Source organism: Ranitomeya variabilis, chromosome 7 (genome assembly GCF_051348905.1).
Source record: "Ranitomeya variabilis isolate aRanVar5 chromosome 7, aRanVar5.hap1, whole genome shotgun sequence".
Lineage (NCBI taxonomy): Eukaryota > Metazoa > Chordata > Amphibia > Anura > Dendrobatidae > Ranitomeya > Ranitomeya variabilis.
Window position 1 is genome coordinate 51514792 of NC_135238.1, and position 27046 is coordinate 51541837.

At 41.7% G+C, this 27046-nt stretch overlaps 1 protein-coding gene across 1 annotated transcript in view; it reads right to left on the bottom strand.

The window, feature by feature from the left end:
• The window catches only part of LOC143785925 (uromodulin-like), a 52188-nt gene that overhangs the window by 10835 nt on the left and 14307 nt on the right, over positions 1-27046 (bottom strand). The window contains exons 4-12 of the mRNA XM_077275069.1: positions 23960-24198; positions 23606-23722; positions 22671-22845; positions 14347-14481; positions 11903-11917; positions 11015-11035; positions 2984-3796; positions 1835-1939; positions 398-606 (exon numbers count right to left, since the gene is read on the bottom strand). Of these exons, the coding sequence (XP_077131184.1) occupies positions 398-606; positions 1835-1939; positions 2984-3796; positions 11015-11035; positions 11903-11917; positions 14347-14481; positions 22671-22845; positions 23606-23722; positions 23960-24198 (1829 nt within the window). The remainder of the gene's footprint in view (positions 1-397; positions 607-1834; positions 1940-2983; positions 3797-11014; positions 11036-11902; positions 11918-14346; positions 14482-22670; positions 22846-23605; positions 23723-23959; positions 24199-27046) is intronic.

Sequence of the window (27046 nt, forward strand, 5' to 3'; positions counted from 1 at the left end):
TCAGACCAAAAATACGATTGTCTGCATCTGCTCTTAGATTTCAGTCATGGAGATAGACTTCAGATTTTAATGCTAATTTTTGAATAGAGCCTTAGACTCCATTGACTTCTGTGTTTTTTTCCAGATCTTTTTAGACTCCATTGATCTATGGGAGAGAGGCCATTCTGGAGACAGCCTGCACAGGTATCAAGAGAAAATAGTCATCGGGGTGAATAGTGTTGCGGTGTCAAGCAACCCCTGACAGGGGCCTATTTTCTATTTTTACTATGGACCCCTGTTTTGTGCCTACGTAACTATAGGGAAATTATGGAAATTCCAAATGTTGTCATTGTTCATCTAGCAAAGGACAAATATGCTGTTCATGCTAACATTTTATGCTTCATTCATCTCGACTTACCACCAGCTCATTTCCACAGACATTCTTCTTCAAGATTGATACCACAGTTATGATGTTTGTCAGGTTGAAATCATTGAATCCTCTGCAGGAGCTGTCTTTCAGATGGATGTTATTGGTGTCAAGTTTGAATTTTTTCAGATGACATTTCTGGAAGGAAGCTTTAATTTCCTGATTACCACACGTAAGCACTGGACGGATTTGATCTATAGCTGCAAGAGAGGACGCAACATAGGGTAAGTTCATGTGTCACATGATCCTCGTGCAAATCTGACACAGATATCATAGCAGAAGTCTGAGGTCCACATTTGGAATTAGATCTCAGATGGGCAGTTTTGAGGTGCCACGGATCCACTCTAGCAGTGCTATGAGTGTTGGGCTAATCTACTGACCAATACATCAAAGTGTTTACACTATAAATAGTCCCAACATATTTTCGAAATGCAGAGTTGCACAAAAATTTTGCAACTTTTTGTCATTTTCATGCCCGTTTCAAGCAACTTCGCCAAAACGAGTTAGCTTGCGAGAAGCCAAGTTGTAGTGTGGCTACACCTGCTCATCAGAATCAAGGAAGGTTATTGTCTTTCTAATGTCAGAAATGTTACTCTAGTCTCTGACTGGAGTAACATTACTGGTAAGTCGAGACACTTCACCGAAAAGATGCTTCAAATTCAATAATGAATTCGGTACATCTTATTCTTGCACCGCCTCTTCAAGACTGACATACAAAATGCTAGTCTTAATCAATCGCGCTAAGTTATTTTCCTGTGCCTGTAAATGGTGCAATCAAAATGGTTGTTATTCATTTAAATAGCTAATTTGCCTACTTACTACATTTTATAATGACCTTATGCAGAAACATTTGAAAACGATCACAATTACTCCAAAAAGTTAAGTTAAATATCTTGTAAAAATCTCCTACCTCCATTTCTACTGTCACTGCGTTGCTCTACTACTGAGATAGTAACATTTATTGCTTTTTGAACGCAGTATTTGAAATCTCAGCTTGCAGTTAAACTGGTTGTTTCTTTAGTTTTCTCTCGGGGGTATGCATTTTCACCCCTCCCAAACACTGCCAGTTACAGCTGAGAAGCTGATCTAGAGGTCTAGCCGTCTCAGGTGCTGTCGAAATGCAATTGACAACATTTGGTAGGGAGGATTGAATGCACACACCCCTAGAGAAGACTCTGAAGAAACACCTAATTGGTCTTCAAATAGAGATTTCACATACTGCGCTCCAAATTCAACAAATGTTAATATCTCTGTACTGGAACAACACAATTGAAAATGGAAAAGAGCTGCAAAATCAGTGAAACGCAAGGATTTTTATAAGGTGTGTAATTTTTTTGAGCAAGTGGACAGGTCTTCATTAAAGTGTTTTGAGTATTACGATAATATCTCAAGATCTATTCTTTACGCGTATAGCTTCTTTGAACATACCTGAAACTAAAACATCATTTTTACAGTAGCAGCTGTAACGTCCACCAACTGCTTTACATTCTTCATCATCAGCGCAGGAACAAGATTCGGGGACCGTGGTTGGATCTAAAAAAAATTGAAAAAATGTTTATGCTGTAAGCAGGCATTAGCTACTAGTAATATTTCACTGTGCTTTAGTGTGTGATCATAAAAGTGTACGCAATATAAGTTCATTTATTCCATATATTTCACCTATTTCAGCCATTTTGACAGCACTGTAAATTGATTTTATTTTTTTCTATCATGTATAAACCAAATGTCACTGCACATTCTATCTATGATATGAGAGACAACTTGGATACAACTACTCTGACCTTTGCCTACCCTGACTGATGTAAGTCATCCATATTTCTTTATACAGTCTTATATATGTAATGGATTTGATGATTTTGCAAATATATGTAATTCTTTTTTTTATCACATGATGCTAATGGAAGTCCATCATGGAAGCTGTGAACAGCCACACATCTTTTTGCTATGGCCACTGGAGGGGTATTAAATGGCACTCATTTGAAGGGAATCTGTCACCAGTTTTTGCGAACTCTTCTCAGAGCAGCATAATGTAGGAAAAGAGACTCTGATTCCAGTGATGTATCACTCAGTCTACTTGGTGCAGCGGTTCTGACACAGAGTTTTTAGATGTAGCATGCAGCAGAGCTCAGAGATCTAATCACACCCACACCACAGCTCTCTGTGTACATTTTCTATTGACAGTGAGGAAGGGGCGTGGTTGGACTAGAGCTCCTGTGTCCTGTAGTCCAGGCAGTGATAATCTTCTGTTGCTAAAACCTTTATTGTATGGAAACAACAACACACAGCCTAATAAGTGACACATCCCTGAATTCAGTTTCTCAGCTGCTACTTCGTGCTGTCCTCAGATTACATAGCAACAACCTGCTGACGGATTCCCTTTATATAAAATATATTGTCGGTCCAGTTAAGTGCTCCAGAGCAGTAGCAACACTATCAAAAGGAAAATGTCAAGACTAAGGCATATGACAAAAAACAACCCCTTTATGTTGATTTATGTAAGAAAAAAATCCCACTTGTTACACATTTAGGTGGTATCCCAAGTACACTGTAAATGTTATAGTAGATTTACTTTCTTACCTGTACAATATCCTGAATAGTACATAGGAGGCCAACTGAATTTATATACATGAAATCCTCCAGGACATGCCTTAACCATCACATTTGAGCTCCACTGGCAGCAAACGCCACTATCCGAAGTGCAAACTGTGCGATTCACAATTCCATCGGCGGGTTCTGGATGGGTCCCGTTCAACCACATGGGGTACCTGGTGTAACAATTTCCATAGGAAGGACAATATTCTGCCATGCGGATTCCGCCACTGCCCATGAAACGATACCATCCATTTAGGTAGTAGTCAGACCGTCCATAATAGTAGTAGTAGTAGTAATAGTAATAGTAATCATAGTATGATGTGCTCCTGGAAGGTTCATTCAAGGTGGTATAACTGAAGCATGGATCGGAACAGGTATGGGACCCACCCGAATTAACACATTCTCTACCAAACCCACAAACATCTCTTGAACATTCATCTAATTCACATTTATATCCATCTCCATAATATCCTGCTGGACAATAGCACGAATAAGACCCATAGGTATTGTTACATATTGCATGTGGGTCGCAGTTATTCAGCTCCCGTGCAGAACATTCATCTACATCAGCACAAGTTTTATGTTCCCATGTGTAGCCACTTGGACAGATACAGTAGTATGAGCCATATGTGTTGATGCAGGTACCAAGGGAACATGGATTTGGCCATCGGTAATAGTCACATTCATCAGTATCATAACATGAAAATCCGTCTCCACCGAATCCTTCTTTACAGATACAAGTGTAGTCAAGTAAATCCTTTTGACAAATAGCGTTGCTGTCACATCTGGAGCAAAATGCTGAAATAAAAACGTATGTTCACATTTACAAATTAGAAGTTACATTTGCTTTATATTCTATACAGATCCATCATTTACTTAATAGAAATCTAAAAAAAATGAAGATAATGTTTTATTCAAAATAGTTTTATCTTTTTTCTTGGATTATAAAAACAGTTTTTGACGCCTATACTCATTCAGCAGAATGGAGATGAAATGCAATACCAAATACAACCTGTTGACTAGAGTGGCGCAGTTCATAGAAAAAAACAAAAGCATACCTTTTTATTTTTATCTATAAAAAAAAAACACTGTAGGATAAAACCCAATAAATATAAATGCCAATTTTCACTGTGCCTACCACAGGTAAAACATAATTTGAAGTTAATTTCTTTAGACTTTTCCAGTCACTATTACCATATGACACCATAGTTTAGTAGATCGAGGTATAGGAAAACTGTAATTTACCCAGTTGTACAAGACTACCGTCTAGAGCTAACGACAATTAATTTGGTGCCAAGAATTGGACCTCCACAGATCTGATAAGATGACCTATCATGAAGATAAAGCATCAGTTACAAAAAAAATTGGAATCCCTTTAATGCATGCTAGTTTATATATTAACTTTAGTGTGTAAGATCCTAGACTCTTTACAAAGGCACATTAGTACACAGCATTCCCTTTAGCACAGTGAGATGGAGGATAGGAGGGGGTTTGCTGAGGGAGATGATCCCTGTGACACAATTCCTTCCAGTACTTATCTTCCTGCTCCTGATAGACTTTATTTCCTAGCAGTTCAGGGGTTAGCCTAGCTTCACTCTTTAATGGAATCCTGTGTCCCTATGGTTCACTTGTCTGAACTTTTGTGAGAGACAGATCACAGACCACTCATCCCTTTGGCTGCTGCCAGAATTGTAGACAAGTTCCCCACAACCCCCCTGGGGCTCTGCTAACCACTCCATGTCTCCTGTGACTGTATTAGCCCCTCTAGTTGCTGGATGCTTTTGAAGCAACAGCACTCAGCACTACTTCTGCATGTCACATAAAAGCTTTGGTAATGTCAAAGTGGTTCAAAAATTGTCATTTTTTTAAGGAGCAGCAATAGGTATGGTGTTTGGTAAATTAAGCAGCAATAGCTTTCTAACAAGCTTTCAAAAATTATCCCTTTTTTAGGAGCACCAATAGGTTTGTTATTTGAAATGTGAAGAATCAATGGATTTTCAACAAGCCCGCCACATAATCCTTTTTGGAAATTAGAAACAGTTTTGCTGTTTGAAAATTTAACAAACAGTGGCTTTTCTTTTTTCTTAAAGCTGTGCAAAAATAGGTTTTTTTTAGGAGTAGTGTCCTAGCAGCAGTATGGCTATAGAACATGAGGAACAGGCAAGAGATACGTGTCTGCTGCTCAAAACATTGACCTAATAGGCCATGAAAGACATATACTGTCCCTATCCATAACTGCTGTTACGTAGGGCCATACACATTGAGCTCAAAGTCAAGTTTAGAGAGCTGCTGATGTTCTCCTGCATGTGATAGTAGTGCAGGCACCCGACCAAAATCGAATTGTCACATGAGGATGACAAGAGTGTATGGACGTTTACATATAACCAGTTATGGATATTTCAAAGTGTGACAAAGATGGAAGAGGAGCAGGAGGAAGAGTATGACAAGCAGTGGATGATAACATGACACTTACCAGGTACTACTTGAGGATTCTGTCTGGCTACCAGAAACTACACTAGGAGGAACTTCCACTTAACTGTTGTGAATTCTGTTTTTGGGCTCCCTCTGGTGGCTACTTGTGGTACTGCTGACTTGTGGCTTGGGTTCCCAGTGCACCTGTTTTCATCAGGCAATTGGGAGTTTCCTACTTAGGCTGGCTTCTCAGTTATTCTAGTGCCGGCAGTCAATGTTACCAGAGCTCTCCTGTTGCTTGCTACCTGCTCCAAGTCTGCAATTCAGCTAAGTTGAATCTTTGGCATTTGAACGTTTGTTTTTTGTCCAGCATGCATTTATGTTTCTTGTGCTGTTGGAAGCTCTAGTGAGCTGAAATTGCCACTCCGGTGTCATGAGTTGATAACGGAGCTAAGGTAATTTCAGGATGGCTACTTAGGGTTTTTAGGTAACCGTGAAGTCCTCTTTTGTATTTTTCTGCTATCTAGTTAGAGGGCCTCACTGTGCTGAATCTATATTCATACTGCGTTTGTGTTTTCCTCTTACCTAACCGTCATTATATGTGGGGGGCTACTATGACTTTTGGGGTTTCCCTGGAGGCAAGCCAGGTCTGTGTATTCCTCTGATAGGGGTAGTTAGATCTCCGGCTGGCGCAAGGTGTCTAGAAACAACGTAGGAACACCCCCTGGCTACTATTAGTTGCGTGGTAGGTTCAGCATCGCGGTTACCTTAGTTTCCATCTTCCTAGAGCTAGTCCGTTTTTTCCCTGTTCCCTTGCCATTGGGAATCATGACAGTGATGTGTGTGCTCGGGCCAAGCCTTGCTGTCCTCGGGCTAGTGGATTGTTGTTGTCCTTGCCTATTCCAAAGAGGCCGTGGACGCACATCTCTATGGACTTTATCTCGGATCTTCCGGTGTCTCAGAAGATGTCCGTCATTTGGGTGGTGTGTGACCATTTTTCTAAGATGGTTCATTTGGTACCCTTGCCCAAATTGCCTTCTTCATCGGAGTTGGTTCCCTTATTTTTTCAGAATGTGGTTCGTCTACATGGTATCCCGGAAAACATCGTTTCTGACAGGGGATCTCAATTTGTGTCTAGGTTTTGGCGAGCGTTCTGTGCCAGGATGGGCATTGATTTGTCTTTTTCATCTGCGTTCCACCCTCAAACTAATGGCCAGACGGAGCGAACTAATCAGACCTTGGAGACTTATTTAAGGTGTTTTGTGTCTACTGATCAGGATGATTGGGTCGCCTTTTTGCCGTTGGCCGAGTTTGCCCTCAATAATCGGGCCAGTTCTGCTACTCTGGTTTCTCCTTTCTTTTGCAATTCAGGGTTTCACCCTCGTTTTTCATCTGGCCAGGTGGAATCTTCGGATTGTCCTGGAGTGGACACTGTGGTGGATAGACTGCACCAGATTTGGAGTCATGTGGTGGACAATTTGAAGTTGTCTCAGGAGAAGACTCAGCAGTTTGCTAATCGTCATCGTCGTGAGGGTCATCGTCTCCGTGTTGGGGACTTGGTGTGGTTGTCTTCTCGTTTTGTCCCTATGAAGGTCTCTTCTCCTAAGTTTAAACCTCGGTTTATAGGTCCGTATAAGATTTTGGAGATTCTTAATCCTGTATCTTTTCGTTTGGACCTACCAGCATCTTTCACCATTCATAATGTCTTCCATCGGTCGTTGTTGCGGAGGTATGAGGTGCCGGTTGTTCCTTCTGTTGAGCCTCCTGCTCCTGTGCTGGTGGAGGGTGAATTGGAGTATGTTGTGGAGAAGATTTTGGACTCTCGCATTTCCAGACGGAGACTTCAATATTTGGTTAAATGGAAGGGATACGGTCAGGAAGATAATTCTTGGGTGACTGCCTCTGATGTTCATGCCTCTGATTTGGTCCGCGCCTTTCATAGGGCGCATCCAGATCGCCCTGGTGGTTCTCATGAGGGTTCGGTGCCCACTCCTTAAGGGGGGGTACTGTTGTGAATTCTGTTTTTGGGCTCCCTCTGGTGGCTACTTGTGGTACTGCTGACTTGTGGCTTGGGTTCCCAGTGCACCTGTTTTCATCAGGCAATTGGGAGTTTCCTACTTAGGCTGGCTTCTCAGTTATTCTAGTGCCGGCAGTCAATGTTACCAGAGCTCTCCTGTTGCTTGCTACCTGCTCCAAGTCTGCAATTCAGCTAAGTTGAATCTTTGGCATTTGAACGTTTGTTTTTTGTCCAGCATGCATTTATGTTTCTTGTGCTGTTGGAAGCTCTAGTGAGCTGAAATTGCCACTCCAGTGTCATGAGGTGATAACGGAGCTAAGGTAATTTCAGGATGGCTACTTAGGGTTTTTAGGTAACCGTGAAGTCCTCTTTTGTATTTTTCTGCTATCTAGTTAGAGGGCCTCACTGTGCTGAATCTATATTCATACTGCGTTTGTGTTTTCCTCTTACCTAACCGTCATTATATGTGGGGGGCTACTATGACTTTTGGGGTTTCCCTGGAGGCAAGCCAGGTCTGTGTATTCCTCTGATAGGGGTAGTTAGATCTCCGGCTGGCGCGAGGTGTCTAGACACAACGTAGGAACACCCCCTGGCTACTATTAGTTGCGTGGTAGGTTCAGCATCGCGGTTACCTTAGTTTCCATCTTCCTAGAGCTAGTCCGTTTTTTCCCTGTTCCCTTGCCATTGGGAATCATGACACTTAACCCCTTGAAGGAATCTCCCCAGCACTATACCTCTAGTTGTCCACCACATCGCAATGCTTCAAAAAGACTCAGGATTGGGTGGAAACGTTGCTTGCTGCTATCTTCCAAACCATCAATCTCTATTATATTGCTAGTGTGGTGACTATTGTAAATACAACTTTTCACTTTTGCATTCACCTATGAGTGCGACTGTTCTTCCTATTGTCACAATGTCTACCAGAAAGACAAGCATGAAGAGAAGGGGTAGGAGAACAGTTTGCTGACAGTTGACCATATACACATATTGCAGGTCTGATAATTTTCACAACCTGAACAGGTGATACGGCTTTATGTGCTGATGGAAAAGCTGTAGTTACTATTTTATTTGTGTCGGCATGTCCACTGCTCCTTTTCCTGCTGCAGACTCTGCCCACTGCAAAACTTTGTCAGTCAAAAATGTGAAAAAAAATTCCCTCATCTGAGATACCTTCAAGAATGACCATCACAATGAGGACTTTATCAGCAGTTGTTGGATCACCAGCTCACAAGCTGTTTGCAGAAGAAGCAGATCTGCCCATTTGTCAGTTCCACTTTTTATTGCCTATACCACCACCCACATCCTATAATGACATCACTACCTCATCACCCTGATCTTGTTCAAAGTACTGTTGACCACACAATCATCAGAATCATATGTGACTTGGTTGACAGTTGACTCAATGTGGGAAATGAGCTCCTTGCTTCCCATGCCTGATTCCCACCTCTAAATGTGCCTTGTTTCACAGTGCCAATACAATCAGAACTGCCACTGCAAGTGCCTTTACCACCACGGCTGACAAAGCCACAAACTCAACTAGGCATTTAACTTGTGTCCTCCATTTCCTCCACTCCATCTTATCAGAATACAAAGACTCACTATTCATCTCGTCCAATTAATTAATCGACTGTAAGAAGTTGTTCTTGTGAGATTTTACTTAGCCCTTGGAGTGCTGTGAGCTATGGGACTAAAGTCTATAAAAGATAAATGTGGCATCGATATAATTAAAATTTTGGAATGCAAAAAATTAACTGTTATGATAATAGAAAAGGTGGACTGTACAGAGCACTGATTCAAACTGATGATGTCACTGTCAGAAGTAACATTTTCCATCAGTAAGTGACAGAAGTGATGTGCCATATGTCCCATAATTTTCTCCATTTCCCCAACCTCACTCTAATATGTTAGTTGAAGGCAAAATACTCCAATTGTGATTTGCATTTGGCAGTACTATTGTCCGGATGACTGGTCCTAGTGGTAGTGAACCTACTGATTGGGGCGCCTACGTTCATATTGATAGATGCAGTTACCTTACATTTTTTACTGCACTGTTACTGTTTTCAACCATAATTTCCCACTTCCAAAAAAGGACTGAAAAAGAAATGCTAAGTACACGTCTAAAAAGTCAGCAGCCGAAGCAGTCTGCTGTGTTGGAGTGGCACATACAGATGTCAAGTTTAACTACTAAAACAGGTGTGCAAAAAAACAGTGACATACACTTTGTTAGGCAGAGAGTCGTAGTTAAAGGATTTGTCGGGACCTAGGGTTTTTTCATATTCGGCTAAGAACTTACAGGCAGGTAGTCACTAAATATCTGTGTTTTCTGCCTGATAACCATCTCGGCGGGCTCAGAACAGGTCATTGAGCATTCCTGACAGTGATTCTCCTTCTTCCGCTGTCTCCACTTTGACTAAGCAGTATTCTCTTTTGCTCTGCTTTGTTGATGGGGTGTCATTGCCGATGTCATGCTGATTGACAGTCACCTCCCCGCTGCCTTACTGCGGGGAACCGACTGTCAATAAGCATGAAGTCAGTGTTGACACCTCGTCACCAGACCAGACTTGAAGAAATAGCGCAGCTCTATTGATGTGAGTTTAAAAGAATTGTGGGAATCTTCGCCTGAGCTGGCAGAGATCATTGCTGGTCGGCGCACTTAGTAACTACATGCCCATAAGTTCTTAGCGCTATACAAAAAAAAGTTTCAAGTCCCAGATAACCCTTTTGAATGTGTGGATTTTTGGTTTGTATGTTTTAAAACAATTGTCCCCATACAAAAAAAGACTTAAAAAGAAATAAAGAATCTTAGTACAGTAGTTTGTGACACACATTCTTTGCCCGGCAAACACTGTTTGGATTTTTAGTTATTTTTTTCTATTAATTATAATTATTACCTCGAGTTAATGTTCAGTTCTTTATGACTGTCTTTCTCTATTTTGCTCTAGAACAGGACTTCTGGCTACATCCAGGCATCAGAGATCACGGCGTGATGTAAGGTCGCAAGGCCTCATTATGCCACGACATGTGCCGCATCGGCATAGCACGCAGGGATGCCCGAGGCGCGGTTTTGGTTGGAAGTCACATTCTATAGTGAAAAGACCTGAAATGAAGTGCCTGTCGACGGAAAGAAGAGGCGTGGAGGTCTGGACGGCAGCACCAAGCAGCAGGGATGGCTTTACAGGTCAATGGAGAGGTGAGTATTATTTTTAGGGCTGTTTTTTTACATCTTATGTTAATCATGGTTTGGAGTCTGAAGAAACCACAGAACATAATAAGGAGCATTCAATTTGCGGGGAATAACTTTAAATTGAATTACCGGGTTGATTCTGCAAATTCAAATTTTGACAATCCATTAGTTTCTATGGATGATGTCTACCAGTATGGTCACTTATTTAAGTTAAGAAGGGATGGTTGTGTGTTCTGATGATGTACCACCACTGCTTCATTTCCCTGCTTTTTATAGGAAAAGATAGTTGCAATAAAAGGATCCATTGGCCCTAAAGCTTCTTCAAATTAGCTATACAGGGGTTAAATAACAAATACCATTTTGGGTGGTTATAGCCTATAAATGTAAAACAAAGTATACTTACATGATTCATTGAACTTGTTACCTTTAAATAAAGCGAAAATAAAACGTCAAAATAGCAAATAGCAGAAATGACCTGAAAGAATTTACAGTTGAGCTAATGAAGTGAGAAAATCGATGTATTAGTATTAAGAAATGAATCGTCAATTTATATATTTATAAAGGTCTTTGCAGAAAAGAATTTATTAAGCCGAATAACTAAAGCAATGCGATAGTGCTGGATCCTTCCCACTGTCTAAATTTGTAGAGCTAAGCCCAGAAGAGGTAAATCAGATAGAATTAGGATCTCATAAAAAAAGCACTCATTGTCATGTCTGATGGGCATACACAAATTGGCCAATTTGAGCGCTAAGTAGCTTCATTTTATAAATACAGTCTATATGGTAGTAATCCAGTTTAAAATAATAAATTCCTTGTACACCATATATCTTGGTGTACACAGCGTACAGTACTGCTATATTCTTCTTTATGTATATTTTGGAGCCACAGAAGCTTGCACCTGTTCATATTTGCTTCATTCTATCGGGGGTGTTGGTAAATTTTTGTTTCTTTGCAGCACACATTAAAAGGTGGTGACTACCTGCAAAGCTGATTGAGGACTCCTCCCATAAATCTAAATCTGTTTTGATTTATCATTGGATCCTACCTGCTCTTTACATTTATAGTCTTTGAAACAGGAGAAGTAATTCAAAGTTAAGTTCCCATCAAAGAAAAGAACGCTGCTGTCGCCGATAGGCAAACAAAATTGGCCAACTTGTGCTCTAACTACCTTATAAGCTTAGTCTATATGGTAGTAATATATCCTAGGGCACTTAGTGTGCTGAACTCTTTGGTAAGATAGACAGATAGATAATAGATAGATAGACAGATTCAATTTTTATATCTTACTTACCCAAACTACTATTATCTGAAAAAGAAAAACAAATAGAAAATTATTAGAATTACTAATCATTTGTACTTTTTGAACAGTTTTTACTACTACTCATACTTAGGGGATCTGTCACCAGGTTTTCCCCATATAAAGTATGGCCACCACCACCATTAGGATATTTTTTACAGCATGCTGGAATACTGTAGAAAAGTCCCCAGTATAGTCTGCAGATCCCAAAAAAAGAGCTTTTATTATACTTACAGACTGAGCTGTTCGATGGACGTTTATGGTCTTGCTCTCATCACCGCCATCCTTTCCTGCTTTGCATAGATGGTGCTGCATCCTACATCATCCACACAGTGTCCGCATCGTGCTTTCGCACAGTCTCAGCCTTCTCTGGAATACCGAGGGCAGAGCAAAGAACTGTAGTGCGCATTGGCCAGCTTTACTTCTGAGTAGTGTTGAGCATTCCGATACCGCAAGTATCAGGTATCGGCCGATACTTGCGGTATCGGAATTCCGATACCGAGATCCGATACTTTTGTGGTATCGGGAATCGGTATCGGGATTAATATCAATGTATAAAAGAAAGAATTAAAATAAAAAATAGGGATATACTCACCTCTCCGGCGGCCCCTGGACTTTACCGCCGTAACCGGGAGCCGTTGTACCTAAGAATGCGCACTTGAAGGGCCTTAGATGACGTCACGGCGCTCTGATTGGTCCGTAGCGGTCACGTGACCGCTACGCGACCAATCACAAAGCCTTGACGTCACCTAAGGTCTTTCAAGCGCTTGAAAGACCTTAGGTGACGTCACGGCTTTGTGATTGGTCGCGTAGCGGTCACGCAACCGCTACGCGACCAATCAGAAGCTGCGGACATCTTCTAAGGTATTTCAAGCACTTGAAAGACCTTAGGTGACGTCACGGCTTTGTGATTGGTCGCGTAGCGGTCACGCGACCGCTACGGACCAATCAGAGCGCCGTGACGTCATCTAAGGCCCTTCAAGCGCGCATTCTTAGGTACAACGGCTCCCGGTTACGGCGGTAAAGTCCAGGGCGCGTCAGAGGGTGAGTATATCCCTATTTTTTATTTTAATTCTTTCTTTTACACATTGATATGGATCCCAGGGCCTGAAGGAGAGGAAACTCTTCTTCAGACCCTGGGAACCATACAGGATACCGTCCGATACTTGGTGTCCCATTGACTTGTATTGGTATCGGGTATCGGTATCGGATTAGATCCGATACTTTGCCGGTATCAGCCGATACTTTCCGATACCGATACTTTCAAGTATCGGACGGTATCGCTCAACACTACTTCTGAGCCATTGGCGCTCTTTGGCCTTTTCCGGCACATGCACATTACAGTACTGTGCTTTTCCATCGGCAGGGCAGAGAGAGGTGTGCCTGTGCAAGAGCGCGATGGGGGACACTGCATGGATGACCCAAGGCATATCCACATGAAGCAGAGAAGGAGGACAGTGAATATATGAAGATAGTAGGCACTGGATTAAGACCAGAGATGGCCCATCAGCCTGAATCCCGCCCCACCATCTGTGAGCATAATAAACTCTTTTTTAGGGATCTGCAGACAGGATAGGGGATTATTTTACTACATTCTAGTATGCTGTAAAAAAGGCGATAATATTGGTGGCCGCACATTACATGGGTGCGGGGAAAACCTTGTGACAGGTTCCCTTTAAAGTAAACAGGACAAATCTGTATACCTAGCACTAACGCTATTAAAGGAGTTGTCCACTACTTGGACAATCGCTTCTCAATCACTATATTTCCCCCATTTATACACAGTACTAGTGCAGACGCCGTTCCAGCGATGGCGAGTCTAGTACCAAGGGCTTGTTTGACATTGTTGTGTCACATGAGCCCCTGTGGCCAATCAGCAGCCACTTCACTCTCACCACTTTTGGACAAAACTGATATTCGGAGGAAGTCAGAGCAGGTGTGAGTATCATTAGAGAGAAGCGAGAATGAAGCTGCCGCTGATTGACTGCAGGGCTCACTAGACATAACGACATCACGTGAGCCCTGGAGACATGGCGCTGTCATTGGAGGTGAGTACAGACTTTTTATTTTATTTTACATGGGGAAATATAGGGATTGAGGAGGGGTTGTTTGGGTAGTGGGCAACCCTTTTATATGTACAGAGGCTACAGAACTCCGCAGCTGATCGATGGTGGGAGGAGGTGTGCTGAAAGTTGGACTCTAAATCATTGATATTAAAATCACAAATAAACTCTTCTCCATCTATATTATAGAATATAGAATTTTTAAATCAGAAGAAAAACATAGATTTGTTTTGATTATGTTGTTAGAAAGTTCTAATTATTAGAAAATGACACCATTGTTTGCTTGTCAATATAAGTCCTGGCAAAATGTCATTAATTTTTAAAATTAATTTCTAAAATGAACATATACTCTACAAAAATCAGATGAAGCTTTACCTTTATACCCTTCAATACGTATTGAAGAACTTTCTGCACTGCCTTCAAATATCCATAGTCCAGGAACAGGATTTTCCAAGTAAAATACTGAGCCCCAAGATTCTGAAAAGAAGGTTGTAACATCTGCCAAACTGCCTAAAAAAGAAATCGTAACTCTTTAAATCTAGATATGATCAACAGCGTGTAACAAATCATATAGGTGTCAGCAGGTGAGTTTCAGTTGTGCAATACGTGACTTTTTTTTTTACTAAGATTCAGATATTTTTTCTGGAATACATTAAAAAAGAAGACTTAGTCAATGGGTTAACTATGAAAGGAGTTTTTGAGATTTAGCACAATTGTTCAATAGTATGACAAATGGTAAAAATGTAAGGATTGTTCTAAAATAAACAAAATAATTACTGGAATCAACTATATGTACCACAGCTCATTGCTAGGTTTGGTATCATATGCATAGAGCTATTCTTTTTTGGATCCATATTAAATTACAGGTACAGTAAGGTGTCATGTTATTCTATGGATGTCCTTTCACTTCTATAAAAACCTGTTCAGTTTAAATTACATGAAGCTTTATGTAGAGTCACAATAGTTGGTGGCGAACAGAATGTTGTCTGAGTTTTGTGGGTTTACATTAGTGATGATGGCGCACTAAAATGATCGAGTGCTCGGTACTCGAATCGAGCAGGTCGGACAATTGGACGGGCTTGATGCAAGCACTGAGTAAAATGGAAGTCAATAGGAAACTGGAAACATTTTTCCAGAAAACCCTAACAAGAAAGCTGATGAGGCAGGAAAATCTCTGAGGTGGATGTGAACAGCGCTCAAATGTAAAGGAAACAGCATGGGGAAGACGCCTGGATGCATCTCTGACTCTCAGCTCGCTGCTGAGAGCAATGTTGTCAGAGTATTTTGCCAGCTTTACGGACTAACAATAAAATACACACAACTGAAGAGAAAATGGATTTTACAGGAAAAAAATGTTTAGGAAAAATTCCTTCCTTTACAATGACTTGTATGTAAGGCAAAATTAAAAAGAGAGAACCCCCAACCGCCTCCATTCCTTAACAGCCGGGCCATCTCTCATCGTATTTTATCTATCGCCCATGACTACAGTAAGTGATATAATAGAGGGGAAAAAAATTACACCCACCAGTATAATTTTTATATTTTATTACCTTACCTGGGCATGTGCTGTGAGTAGTGTTGAGCGATACCGTCCGATACTTGAAAGTATCGGTATTGGAAAGTATCGGCCGATACCGGCAAAGTATCGGATCCAATCCGATACCGATACCCGATACCAATACAAGTCAATGGGACTCAGGTATCGGACGGTATTCCTGATGGTTCCCAGGGTCTGAAGGAGAGGAAACTCTCCTTCAGGCCCTGGGAACCATATTAATGTGTAAAAGAAAGAATTAAAATAAAAAATATCGCTATACTCACCTGTCCGACGCAGCCTGAACCTCAGCGAGGGAACCGGCAGCGTTGTTTGTTTAAAATTCGCGCTTTTACTTGGTTACGTGAGGTCCCGGCTTGTGATTGGTCAGGGCGGCCATGTTGCCGGGACGCGGACCAATCACAGCAAGCCGTGACGAAATTACGTCACGGCTTGCTGTGATTGGTCCGCGTCCCGGCAACATGGCCGCCATTAACCAATCACAAGCCGTGACGTCACGGGAGGCTGGACATGCGCGTATTTTGAAAAGCGCGCGTGTCCAGCCTCAAGTGACGTCCCGGCTTGTGATTGGTTAATGGCGGCCATGTTGCCGGGACGTCACTGGAGGCTGGACACGCGCGCTTTTCAAAATACGCGCATGTCCAGCCTCCCGTGACGTCACGGCTTGTGATTGGTTAATGGCGGCCATGTTGCCGGGACGCGGACCAATCACAGCAAGCCGTGACGTAATTTCGTCACGGCTTGCTGTGATTGGTCCGCGTCCCGGCAACATGGCCGCCCTGACCAATCACAAGCCGTGACGTCACGGGAGGCTGGACACGCGCGCTTTTCAAAATACGCGCATGTCCAGCCTCCCGTGACGTCCCGGCTTGTGATTGGTTAATGGCGGCCATGTTGCCGGGACGTCACTGGAGGCTGGACACGCGCGCTTTTCAAAATACACGCATGTCCAGCCTCCCGTGACGTCACGGCTTGTGATTGGTTAATGGCGGCCATGTTGCCGGGACGCGGACCAATCACAGCAAGCCGTGACGTAATTTCGTCACGGCTTGCTGTGATTGGTCCGCGTCCCGGCAACATGGCCGCCCTGACCAATCACAAGCCGGGACTTCACGTAACCAAGTAAAAGCGCGAAATTTAAACAAACAACGCTGCCGGTTCCCTCGCTGAGGTCCAGGCTGCGTCGGACAGGTGAGTATAGCGATATTTTTTATTTTAATTCTCTTTTTTACACATTATTACATTAATGTTGTTGCGATACCCGATACCCGATACCACAAAAGTATCGGATCTCGGTATCGGAAATTCCGATACAGCAAGTATCGGCCGATACCCGATACTTGCAGTATCGGAATGCTCAACACTAGCTGTGAGTAACATAGTTGGACACATCCTGTTTAATTTATGAAGAAGGGGCTCTGAAACTCACAAAGCCTATGCAGACAATATAAGAACTGCCAAAAATTAGAAGGAAGAGGGATTCTGATACAACCTGTATTAGACATAAAGGAGGGCCCCCTTCACATTCTGTTAAAATTGTATAAAGCCTATACACTAAGCTCAAGGACTGCCAAAAATTAGGAGGAGGGACTGCAATGCACCTTGGAAGGCATGTAGAGGAAGGCCTCAGAAAACATTTTTTCCCCACCATTTTTAAGAAGTTGGACTCCTAGACTGATAAATCCTATGCACTATGTGCAAGGCCTGGAAAACATTAACCGCTGGGGGGCATATACTGTATATATATATATATATATATATATATATATATATATATATATATATATATATATAGTAGAAGTAGGCCTCATACACATCCTGTAAAAAATTATGAAGGAGGACATCATAAACCTACTGGAAAAAGAGATAGGGTCTCATAATGACCCTATAAAAATTTTAATTGAGGGCTGCCATATGACCCTATATTTGAATTGGCATTATCTTCCACTGCTGTCATTTGATGGGGATAAGAAGTCTGGGTCAATCTAGGCTTTGCTTATTTTGATAAGAGTCAGCTTGTCAGCATTTTCAGATGACAGATGTGCCTATTAGTTATTATGCCCCCAGTGGCACTAAAAACTCTCTCTGACAAAACTCTAGTGGCAGGGCAGGCCAGCTCCTTCAAATGATAGAGGAATAGTTAATTTCACATGTCCAGGTTGGATATCCAATAGTTGTAAAGCACAGAGGAATCACCAAAGATGCTGGTATGATTGGCTAGGTACTCCTTCACCATGTTTAAAAACTTTTCCCTGCTTGTCAGACTACCCTGCGCATCAGGGCCTGAGAGGGTCTAATGAAACTGTCCCAGACCTATGATAATGTTCCCATGCCTCTTTTGGACTTGGCGTGTGTTTCCCTCATCTCTCCCTCTTGGTTGCCCAATGATCTATGACCATCAGAGTTCTCAGATTTGATTTTTTTTACTAATTGCTCGACTAGGGCCTTCAGGTATTGCACCATTTTAGCTGCCCTCTCCGCTGCAGGAAGGAGAGATGGAAAGTTCTCCTTGTGGCGTGGGTCGAGAAGAGTGAACAACCAATAATCAGTGTTGATCAAAATGTGAATAATGCAAGGGTCACTGGAAAGGCAGCCAGACATAAAGTTAGCCATGTGTGCCAAACAAGACTTCCCTGTCCTCATCAGGAGGAGACTTTCCATCTCGTCATCTTCAGCCAATCCACTCTGAACAGACAGTCTGAAGCTGGTGTGGGTAGTACCCTTCTGTAGGAGCTGCAATGGGAAGAGGAGTTCAGTGCTCAGTGAACTAATCCCGCCAACCTCTATTCATTGGTTTTTGCAGTTCTCCTGCTCCTGTTTATTGGCTGAGTGTGGTAGAGACTGGGAGCTCAGCAAGAGATCTGGATCTGGTGAGTTTATGTCAGAGACATATGCAAATTAGCCATGTTGGCCTGGAACAAATGTCTCCCTGCCCAGCCACCAGTGACACAGAGCTGACTCCTAAAAGTTTCAAAGTGAAGGACAGCATCCAATCCAGGTGAAGATCATAAACACTTTATTGTGCCATAGGTGCAACGTTTCAACCTCAAAGGGTCTTTGTCAAGCATACATAACAATCAAAATGGCGGCCTTAAATAGGAAGTGGTCAACCACCACCCAAAAGGTCCGCCCATAAAATCTACATACAAATCAGTAGGTGATTTTAATTACAAGAAAAAACATATAAACAGTGAAACACATACAATTAAAAACATTTTGTGATATCAGTAAGAAACCCCATTGTTGATAATTCTATTCACGATCATATTAATGGACACATGTATTCAATTCAAAACATAAACAAACGGAGCTGGCTGTCAAACCTCAACCTATCAGAATATACGTAGGTACCGACGAACCACCAATCACTGCGCTTGTATCTCAATCCCTAATACCCTCACCTATCAGCACCTATAGTATAGAAGGACCAATCGTGTGCCCCAATACATGCCCAGGATTCATGCAACAGAGCCAATCCAGGCATAATATCCATGTCACTCGTGCCACCCACAAAGCCTGCTACCCGTGACAGCTAATACACACATGACTCACCGGATGGAGTAAAAGACCCATTGTCTTGTGCGCATGCCCGCCGGCCCCATAGCAATGCTGCACGTAAACAACATGCAGCGCCGTCATGGCCCGCCGAAGGACACGCCCACACATCCCCCGGCGACACAGCAGAGGCCACCCAGGCTCTGTGCTTGCTCATAATGAACCGCCGGCCACATGACATACTGCCCGTGATAACCGATGTCTCGGCTCGCGTCCATGGCAACGCCGCACGCAGCGATGTCATGACCAGCCGAAGGACACGCCCACCAGCATCACCGCAGAGACAATCCAGGCTTTATGCTTACTTACGAGTAAGCATAAAGCCTGGATTGACTCTGCGGTGACGCTGGTGGGCATGTCCTTCGGCTGGTCATGACGACGCTGCATGCGGCGTTGCCATGGACGCGAGCCGAGACATCGGTTATCACGGGCAGTATGTCATGTGGCCTGCGGTTCATTATGAGCAAGCACAGAGCTGCATGTTGTTTACGTGCAGCGTTGCTATGGGGCCGGCGGGCATGCTGTTGTGAACACTGTTTTTGGGCTCCCTCTTGTGGTCACAAGTGATACTGTGTGAGTTCTATCTTTGGGCTCCCTCTGGTGATCGTTTTGTCATTCTGCAGGTTGTGGCTGGTATCAGCTGTCTCGTTATCTGCTAGTTGGTTTCCTATTTAGCTCACCTGGACTTTCAGTCCTTGCCTGCTGTCAATGTTTTCAGTGCACTTCTGATTCCTTCTGACTTCAGTCTCTTCAGGAGAAGCTAAGTTTCTGTTGCTCATTTTTTGATCTTCAGTGTTCATTATGTTTCTGGGTTTATTACCTGTCCTTGTCCAGCTTGCTAATATGTGATTTTCTCGCTTGCTGGTAGCTCTAGGGGGCTGAGTTACTCCCCTCACACCGTTAGTTGGTGTGGGGGTTCTTGTATTCTCAGTGTGGATTTTTGTATAGGGTTTTCTACTGACCGCACAGTTTCCTATCTGTCTTCTGATTTCTAGTATTAGTGGGCCTCATTTGCTGAATCTGTTTTCATCTCTACGTTTGTGTTTTCCCCTTACCTCACTGTTATTATCTGTTGGGGGCTTACTATATATTTGGGGTTATTTCTCTGAGGCAAGTGAGGTCTTACTTTCTTCTCTCTAGGGGTAGCTAGTTTCTCAGGCTGCGTCGAGACGTCTAGTAATTTAGGCACGTTCACCGGCTACCTTTAGTGTGTTTGGTTAGGATCAGAATTGCGGTCAGTCCAGTTACCACCTCCCTAGAGCTTGTTCATGTTCAGTTACTTAGCTCGTCCTTTCTGTGATCCTCAGCCACTAAGGATCATAACAGCATGCGCACGAGACAATGGGTCTTTTACTCCATCCGGTGAGTCATGTGTGTATTAGCTGTCACGGGTAGCAGGCTTTGTGGGCGGCACGAGTGACATGGATATTATGCCTGGATTGGCTCTGTTGCACGTATCCTGGGCATGTATTGGGGCACACGATTGGTCCTTCTATACTATAGGTGCTGATAGGTGAGGGTATTAGGGATTGAGATACAAGCGCAGTGATTGGTGGTTTGTCGGTACCTACGTATATTCTGATAGGTTGAGGTTTGACAGCCAGCTCCATTTGTTTATGTTTTGAATTGAATACATGTGTCCATTAATATGATCGTGAATAGAATTATCAACAATGGGGTTTCTTACTGATATCACAAAATGTTTTTAATTGTATGTGTTTCACTGTTTATATGTTTTTTCTTGTAATTAAAATCACCTACTGATTTGTATGTAGATTTTATGGGCGGACCTTTTGGGTGGTGGTTGACCACTTCCTATTTAAGGCCGCCATTTTGATTGTTATGTATGCTTGACAAAGACCCTTTGAGGTTAAAACGTTGCACATATGGCACAATAAAGTGTTTATGATCTTCACCTGGATTGGATGCTGTCCTTCACTTTGAAACTTTTGGTATGTACTTCTCCATTTGGATCCTGTGGAGTTAGGACGGGCAACCATTTTTTCTACAGTGGTGCTGTCAGCCGCCATTTTGTTGTTGATACAGAGCTGACTCCTATGACTGGGATGCCAGTACTGATACAGCTGATTGAACTGAGCTGTCCAATTAGATGATGGGAGAGATGTCTCTGTACAGTCACAGCGCATGCTGTAAATACACTTGAAATATACCTGGAATCATCCCTATTCCTCACAGCTGATTGAACAGCTCAGTCCAATTAGCATTCTCACAGGCCTGCGCTGTACTACCTATCAAATTCTGTTTGGGAAGCAGAATGTAGGGAAGAGGGCCTGCTGGAATCTGGGTGTAACATCAGTTCTGATGTTACGTCTTGTCTCTGAACAGAAAAACTGTACATGGGGGGGGTGTTGTGAATTCCGTTCTTGGACTCCCTCCTGTGGTCATGAATGGTACTTCAGTGAGTTCGGTCCTTGGACTCCCTCTGGTGGCTTTGAGTGGTACTGCTGATCCTTGAGGTTGGCTTTCCCAGCTGCCCTCGTTTATCGCTAGGCTGGCTTCTCTATTTAACTCCACTGAGATCGTTACCTCATGCCAGCTGTCAATGTATCAGTACTGGTTCAGATCTCTCTTGGATTTCTCTGGTGACCTGGCTGTTTCAGCAGAAGCTAAGTCACTGCTAGCTCATTTATTGTTCATTGTGTTCTGAATATATTTCTTAGTACATGCTAAGTTCTGTCCAGCTTGCTTTCATGATATTTCCTTGCTAGCTGGAAGCTCTGGGGGTGCAGGGTTGCACCTCCACACCGTGAGTCGGTGTGGAGGGCTTTTTGCACATTCTGCGGGGTTTTTGTAGTTTTTTTTGTGCTGACCGCATAGATCCCTTTACTATCCTCTGCCTATCTAGTGAAGACTGGCCTCCTTTGCTAATACCTGTTTCATTCCTGTGTTTGTGACTTTCCTCTTAACTCACCGTCAATATTTGTGGGGGCTGCCTTTTCCTTTTGGGAATTTCTCTGAGGCAAGGTAAGGCTTATTTCCTATCTTTAGGGGTAGTTAGCTCTTAGGCATTGAAGAGGTGTCTAGGGAGAGTTAGGTATGCTCCACGGCTATTTCTAGTGTTTGTGTGATAGGATTAGGGTTTGCGGTCAGCAGAGCTCCCACTCCCCAGAGCTCGTCCCGATTTCCAGTTTAACCATCAGGTCTTTCTGGGTGCTCCTAACCACCAGGCCATCATAACAGGGGTGGCCAAGTCCTCCAGAATTCGGAGTGAGGCAGATCACATGCCAAGTTTGGTATCTAGGCAATGATACAGGATGCTGACAATTAGTTTATTACAAACTGTAAGAATTATGCTCCCTAGGTCCAAACAGAAATCATACATAAAGTCCGAAAAATCATTTTAATGTTGGGTTTATGATTCATTTTGCCTTATCCATGTGCCTTGTGTACCTTCGTTGGTACATCAAAGATGGCAATCCTATGCTAAGACAAGAACTCCTAATTATCTCTGTCAGTAAGCAATGCAAAGGTTTGATATTCATTTCTGATGAGATGACCTGTGTGATACAGTTGGAGCATAACATTTTAAAATTACAATTATTTTATATGATATCAAAAAAATCCTTACCAGATGGGTTATAAAGATTCACTGAGTAGTTGGAACCAGATGCTGATATAATGAGTGATGTTAATTCACTTGGTACTGAGAAACTATAATTATAGTATCCCAAATTCTCCACAGAAACCAGACGTGATGTACTGTTAACTGGAATTTTCAGAAAGAAGTTGAGCAGGTCCGCAATCTAGTGAAAAAGATGAGAATGGTATGCAGTAAAATGCAAGGCTCTCTGGCCCCAATGTAAAATCTGTAGCAGAATTCCCCATCTACCATGTGCCAATTATAAGATATGTACTTATGTAGCCGAGTGGCCAAAGTGCTCTTATTGGGTTCTTGTCAACATGAAAATGCAGTCCAATCTACTTTCACAATTATGTAATGCAGGCAAAGCTGAAAAGATTTATATATAGTTTAGGAATAAAATATTCCGCATAACCAAGTATGAAGACAGAAAGTACCGTATTTATTATGATTTGTTTTTAAAAAGCGCCATCATATTCTGCAGCACTTTACAGATATTAGGGCTCAAAGTCTAAATTTCCTATCAGTCTTTGAAGTGTGGGAGGTAAATTGAAGAACCTGGAGTAAACCCACAGAAACACGGCGAGAACATAGAAAGTGCTTGCAGATGTTGTCTTTGGAGACAATTGAACGTGGGATATCGATGCTGTAAAGTAACAGTGCTAACCACTGTGCTGGTGAGTGGTAGCTCACATAACTACTGCCTATGTTTTTTATGCATTCATACCCCAATTTGTGTCCACTCTTAGGCAGGAGCTGTGTGCTACACATTATTCAAGACATTTTTTACCAATTAGTGGGGGGTCTCAAAACCTGCCCCCCACCAAACGGCTTGCAATTAAAAGAACATAAAAAAATTACTTGCTCTTAATGGAAAGTTCATGCCAATAATCTGATTTACCTTTTCCTATTTTGGTACTTACATTAGTGGTTGGATAGTAAACTTGAAAAACATGGCCGTAACTGCGGGAAGCAATTTCTTTATAAACTTGGAATTCATACAAACTTGTATCGCCACAAGAGCTAGCGAAAATAAAGACCTGAGTGAGGAACATAAAGCAGTAGAAATAGTTTAAGTGAAAACTGTACATAAGAAAGTCACCTACAATCCCAATTTGCGTTCCCAATTTTGTGTAAAGGACAGGACACATGAAAAAACATAAGAGAAAGTTTATGAAAAAGTATAAAAAAATGCATCACATAAATGACATTGGTCATATCATAAAACATGGTACAATAAGTATGATATTCTTATAGTACTTTTCTGAATCTCTTACCTTAACTTGCAAAGAATCTAATAGAGAGAAAATTTGGTTGACTACATATAAGTCACCACTATCCTTGGCCGACGCATCTGTCACCAACACAACAAATGAACCAAACGGGCTGGATTGTAGGGCCGTCAGTAAGCCCAACATTGCAAATTCTGGACAATCACCCCCGTCATGGGCATAAAGGTAATAAAGGGCATTGAAAAACTCTGTAGAGGAGCAGGTAACATGAAGGGGTCCAACACCTGAAGAAAAAGATCATAATTAGAACTGAGCGAATTTTGCAAAATTCGGTTCTGTTTACGATCGAGGGTGAATATTAATTTTGCAATATTCGCCAAACACAGCCTAACGTCATTGGCAAGAATGGGAGTAGAAATAAATTAATATGTTCGGAATCAATAGTCAAACGTAAATTTGTCACGATTAGGGTACCAATATGGCTAGAAAATGGCAAATTCAGATTTGGGGACCGATTCCGAACATATTCGCTCAACATGTGGCATTCTTATAACTAGATGGTGGGAAAATTTATTTCACCCTATCTGATCACCATTACCTATAGTTAAGAATGGAAAATGACCACCTTGTTTCCACCATATCACACAGTTAAAGCATCGTAACCCTTTAAGGACCAGGGAATTTTTCAGCTTCTACTTACAAGAGCCATAACTATCTTATTTTAACATCAACATTGACACATGAGGTCATTTTTTGTGTGTGACAACTTGTAGTTTTGATGGCACCATTCAATTTACCATATAATGTACTGAAAATCGTGTAATGAAATGGTGAAAAAAAATTCTTCATTGTTATTTGGGTTTTGATTTTATAACATTCATTGGGTAATAATAAGGACCTGGAAAAATGATTGTCCCATTACGGTGATACCAAATATGAATCGATTTTTTTCTATTTTACTGATAAAAACAATTCAGAATATTGGAATATTTATTTTTTTGCTTTGTGCCGACATTTTCGGAGACCCATAACATTTTAGTTTTTTGTTTACAGGGCGGACTGATTGCCTGTTTTTAGAGCGGTAAGCTATCAATTTTATTCCTACCAATTTTGTGTACATTCGGTGCTTATAATTAATTTTTTAGCAGGATGATAAAAAACCTGCAATTCTGGTGTTTGATTTTTTTCTTTTCACTTTACAATATTTACAGATTGGGTGAGTGAATTTTATAATTTAATAGATTGGACTTTTATGAAAGCAGCGATATCAAATGTGTATTTTTTATTCTTTTAACTTATTTACTTTTAATGGGGGGGGAATGATGTGATTTGAGCGTTTATATTAAATAAAACAAATTGTATTTTTGAAAACTTTTTCTTTATTTTTTACATTAATTTTTAGCCCCTTTTTGTTCATACTATATCCTGCAATGCAACGATATTTCAGTGTAGAGTAAAAATCTCAGCATCCTGTTGAACTCAACTTATGACTGAGCCTCAAAGGAGGACTGAGATTATAGCAATGAGGGTCTTCAGCAAGCAATCAAAAAGGAGGAGGAAGCACTGTGCAAAAAATTGAGCTGGAGTGACGGAGCCATCAGATCTACAAAACGTTTACAGGCTCACGTGCGTATCAATTAAAAAACTGATTTCTTAGTAATGGAGGAACGGGCTCGCCATGTAAAAGTATTGTTGGACTTGTCTTTGAAAAAATAAAATGTGCATATAAATAGTTTTGGGCATTAATTCCTGCTTAAAGATTCCCTTTAGATGCGAAAGTATGGGACTGGGATACTGGTGCTTAAATTGGTCTTAGGGTATATAAACATCATAGTAGGGGGTCCACCTTGGCAGAGTACAAATGGTGCAGGGCTTGTCACTTCACTGGGTTTATGACATTTAATAATTTTACCATGAGCTTGGTAAGTCCCTGCGAAGAAATGTTTTTTTTTTTTAATTTTTTAAGTAAACAAAAACGTGTATGCACACAAACAATTGTCTAGTGTTTAAAGGGGAAGTCAAGGTTTTTCCTCCTGGTTCTGGTGTGTGTGTATTAAAATGAGTTGTCTGATCATTTAATCTCCTGTTTGCTCTGCTTGGCTTTTCCCGATGACTGCATGGTAAGCCATTAGAGGCAACAAATGACAACTTTGTCCCATAAAAAAAAAATATTTGTGGCATAGACTGGAGAGGAAAGTGGTGCCCTTTGCCGCCATTTTCCGAGACCTGGAATGTTTTCATTTTTACGTTGATGGAGCTGTGTGAGGTCTTCTTTTTTTGTGTGGTGAGTTGACGTCATGGATACCATTTTGGGCTACATGTGAGATTTGATAATTTTTTATTACATTTTTTTAAGGTGATATGGTGACCAAAAAAGTGCCTTTCTGTCAATTCAATTTTTTTTCTCCTTATGGAATTTACCACTTGGGTTAAAGCCCCACTCTAGCAAGTTTTTTTTCCCCCAGCACTGGAGTGGTGCTTCTATTGTCCCTGACCCTAGTATTATACTTACCAGCCACCGCCTTCACCTTTTTTCAGCTCCGCTCCATTCACAAGGTGCCCTCTTGTGACCACAGTGTCTAACTGGCTGGAATTCAGAAGTTACGTCACAAGCTCTCAACATAAATCCATGAGAGCCAGAACCAGACTATCACAGACTTGTATTGAGTTGTAAGCCCCGGCTTGCTCCAACAACACTGGAGTGATCCGGCAGGTCACAAACTGATGGAGACCGGTTAAAAAGGTGGCGATAGAAGGTGAAGATGGCGATGGGTAAGTATAAGACCGGGGGAAGGGATCTTAGATTAAAAGCACCACTCCAGCACTGTAATTAAAAAAAACACTGGAGTGGAACTTTAATTAATTTAGGATTTTGATAGTCTAGACTTTTATGGATACAGTGATAATACATTTGTTTATTTTTTAATTTTTTTCCTATGCTTATTTTTATTGAAAGGAAAGATTCAGACACTCAAACTTTTGTATCTTCTTATTTTTTTAAAAACTTTTCTTTTACCTCTCTTAGGGGTCTTAAACTTGCAATCAATTGACAGTTTGTTATATTACACAATTACTTGGTATTGCAGTATATAGGAATGATTGTGGCCTCATATAAAACCCAGGCTGTTCTTC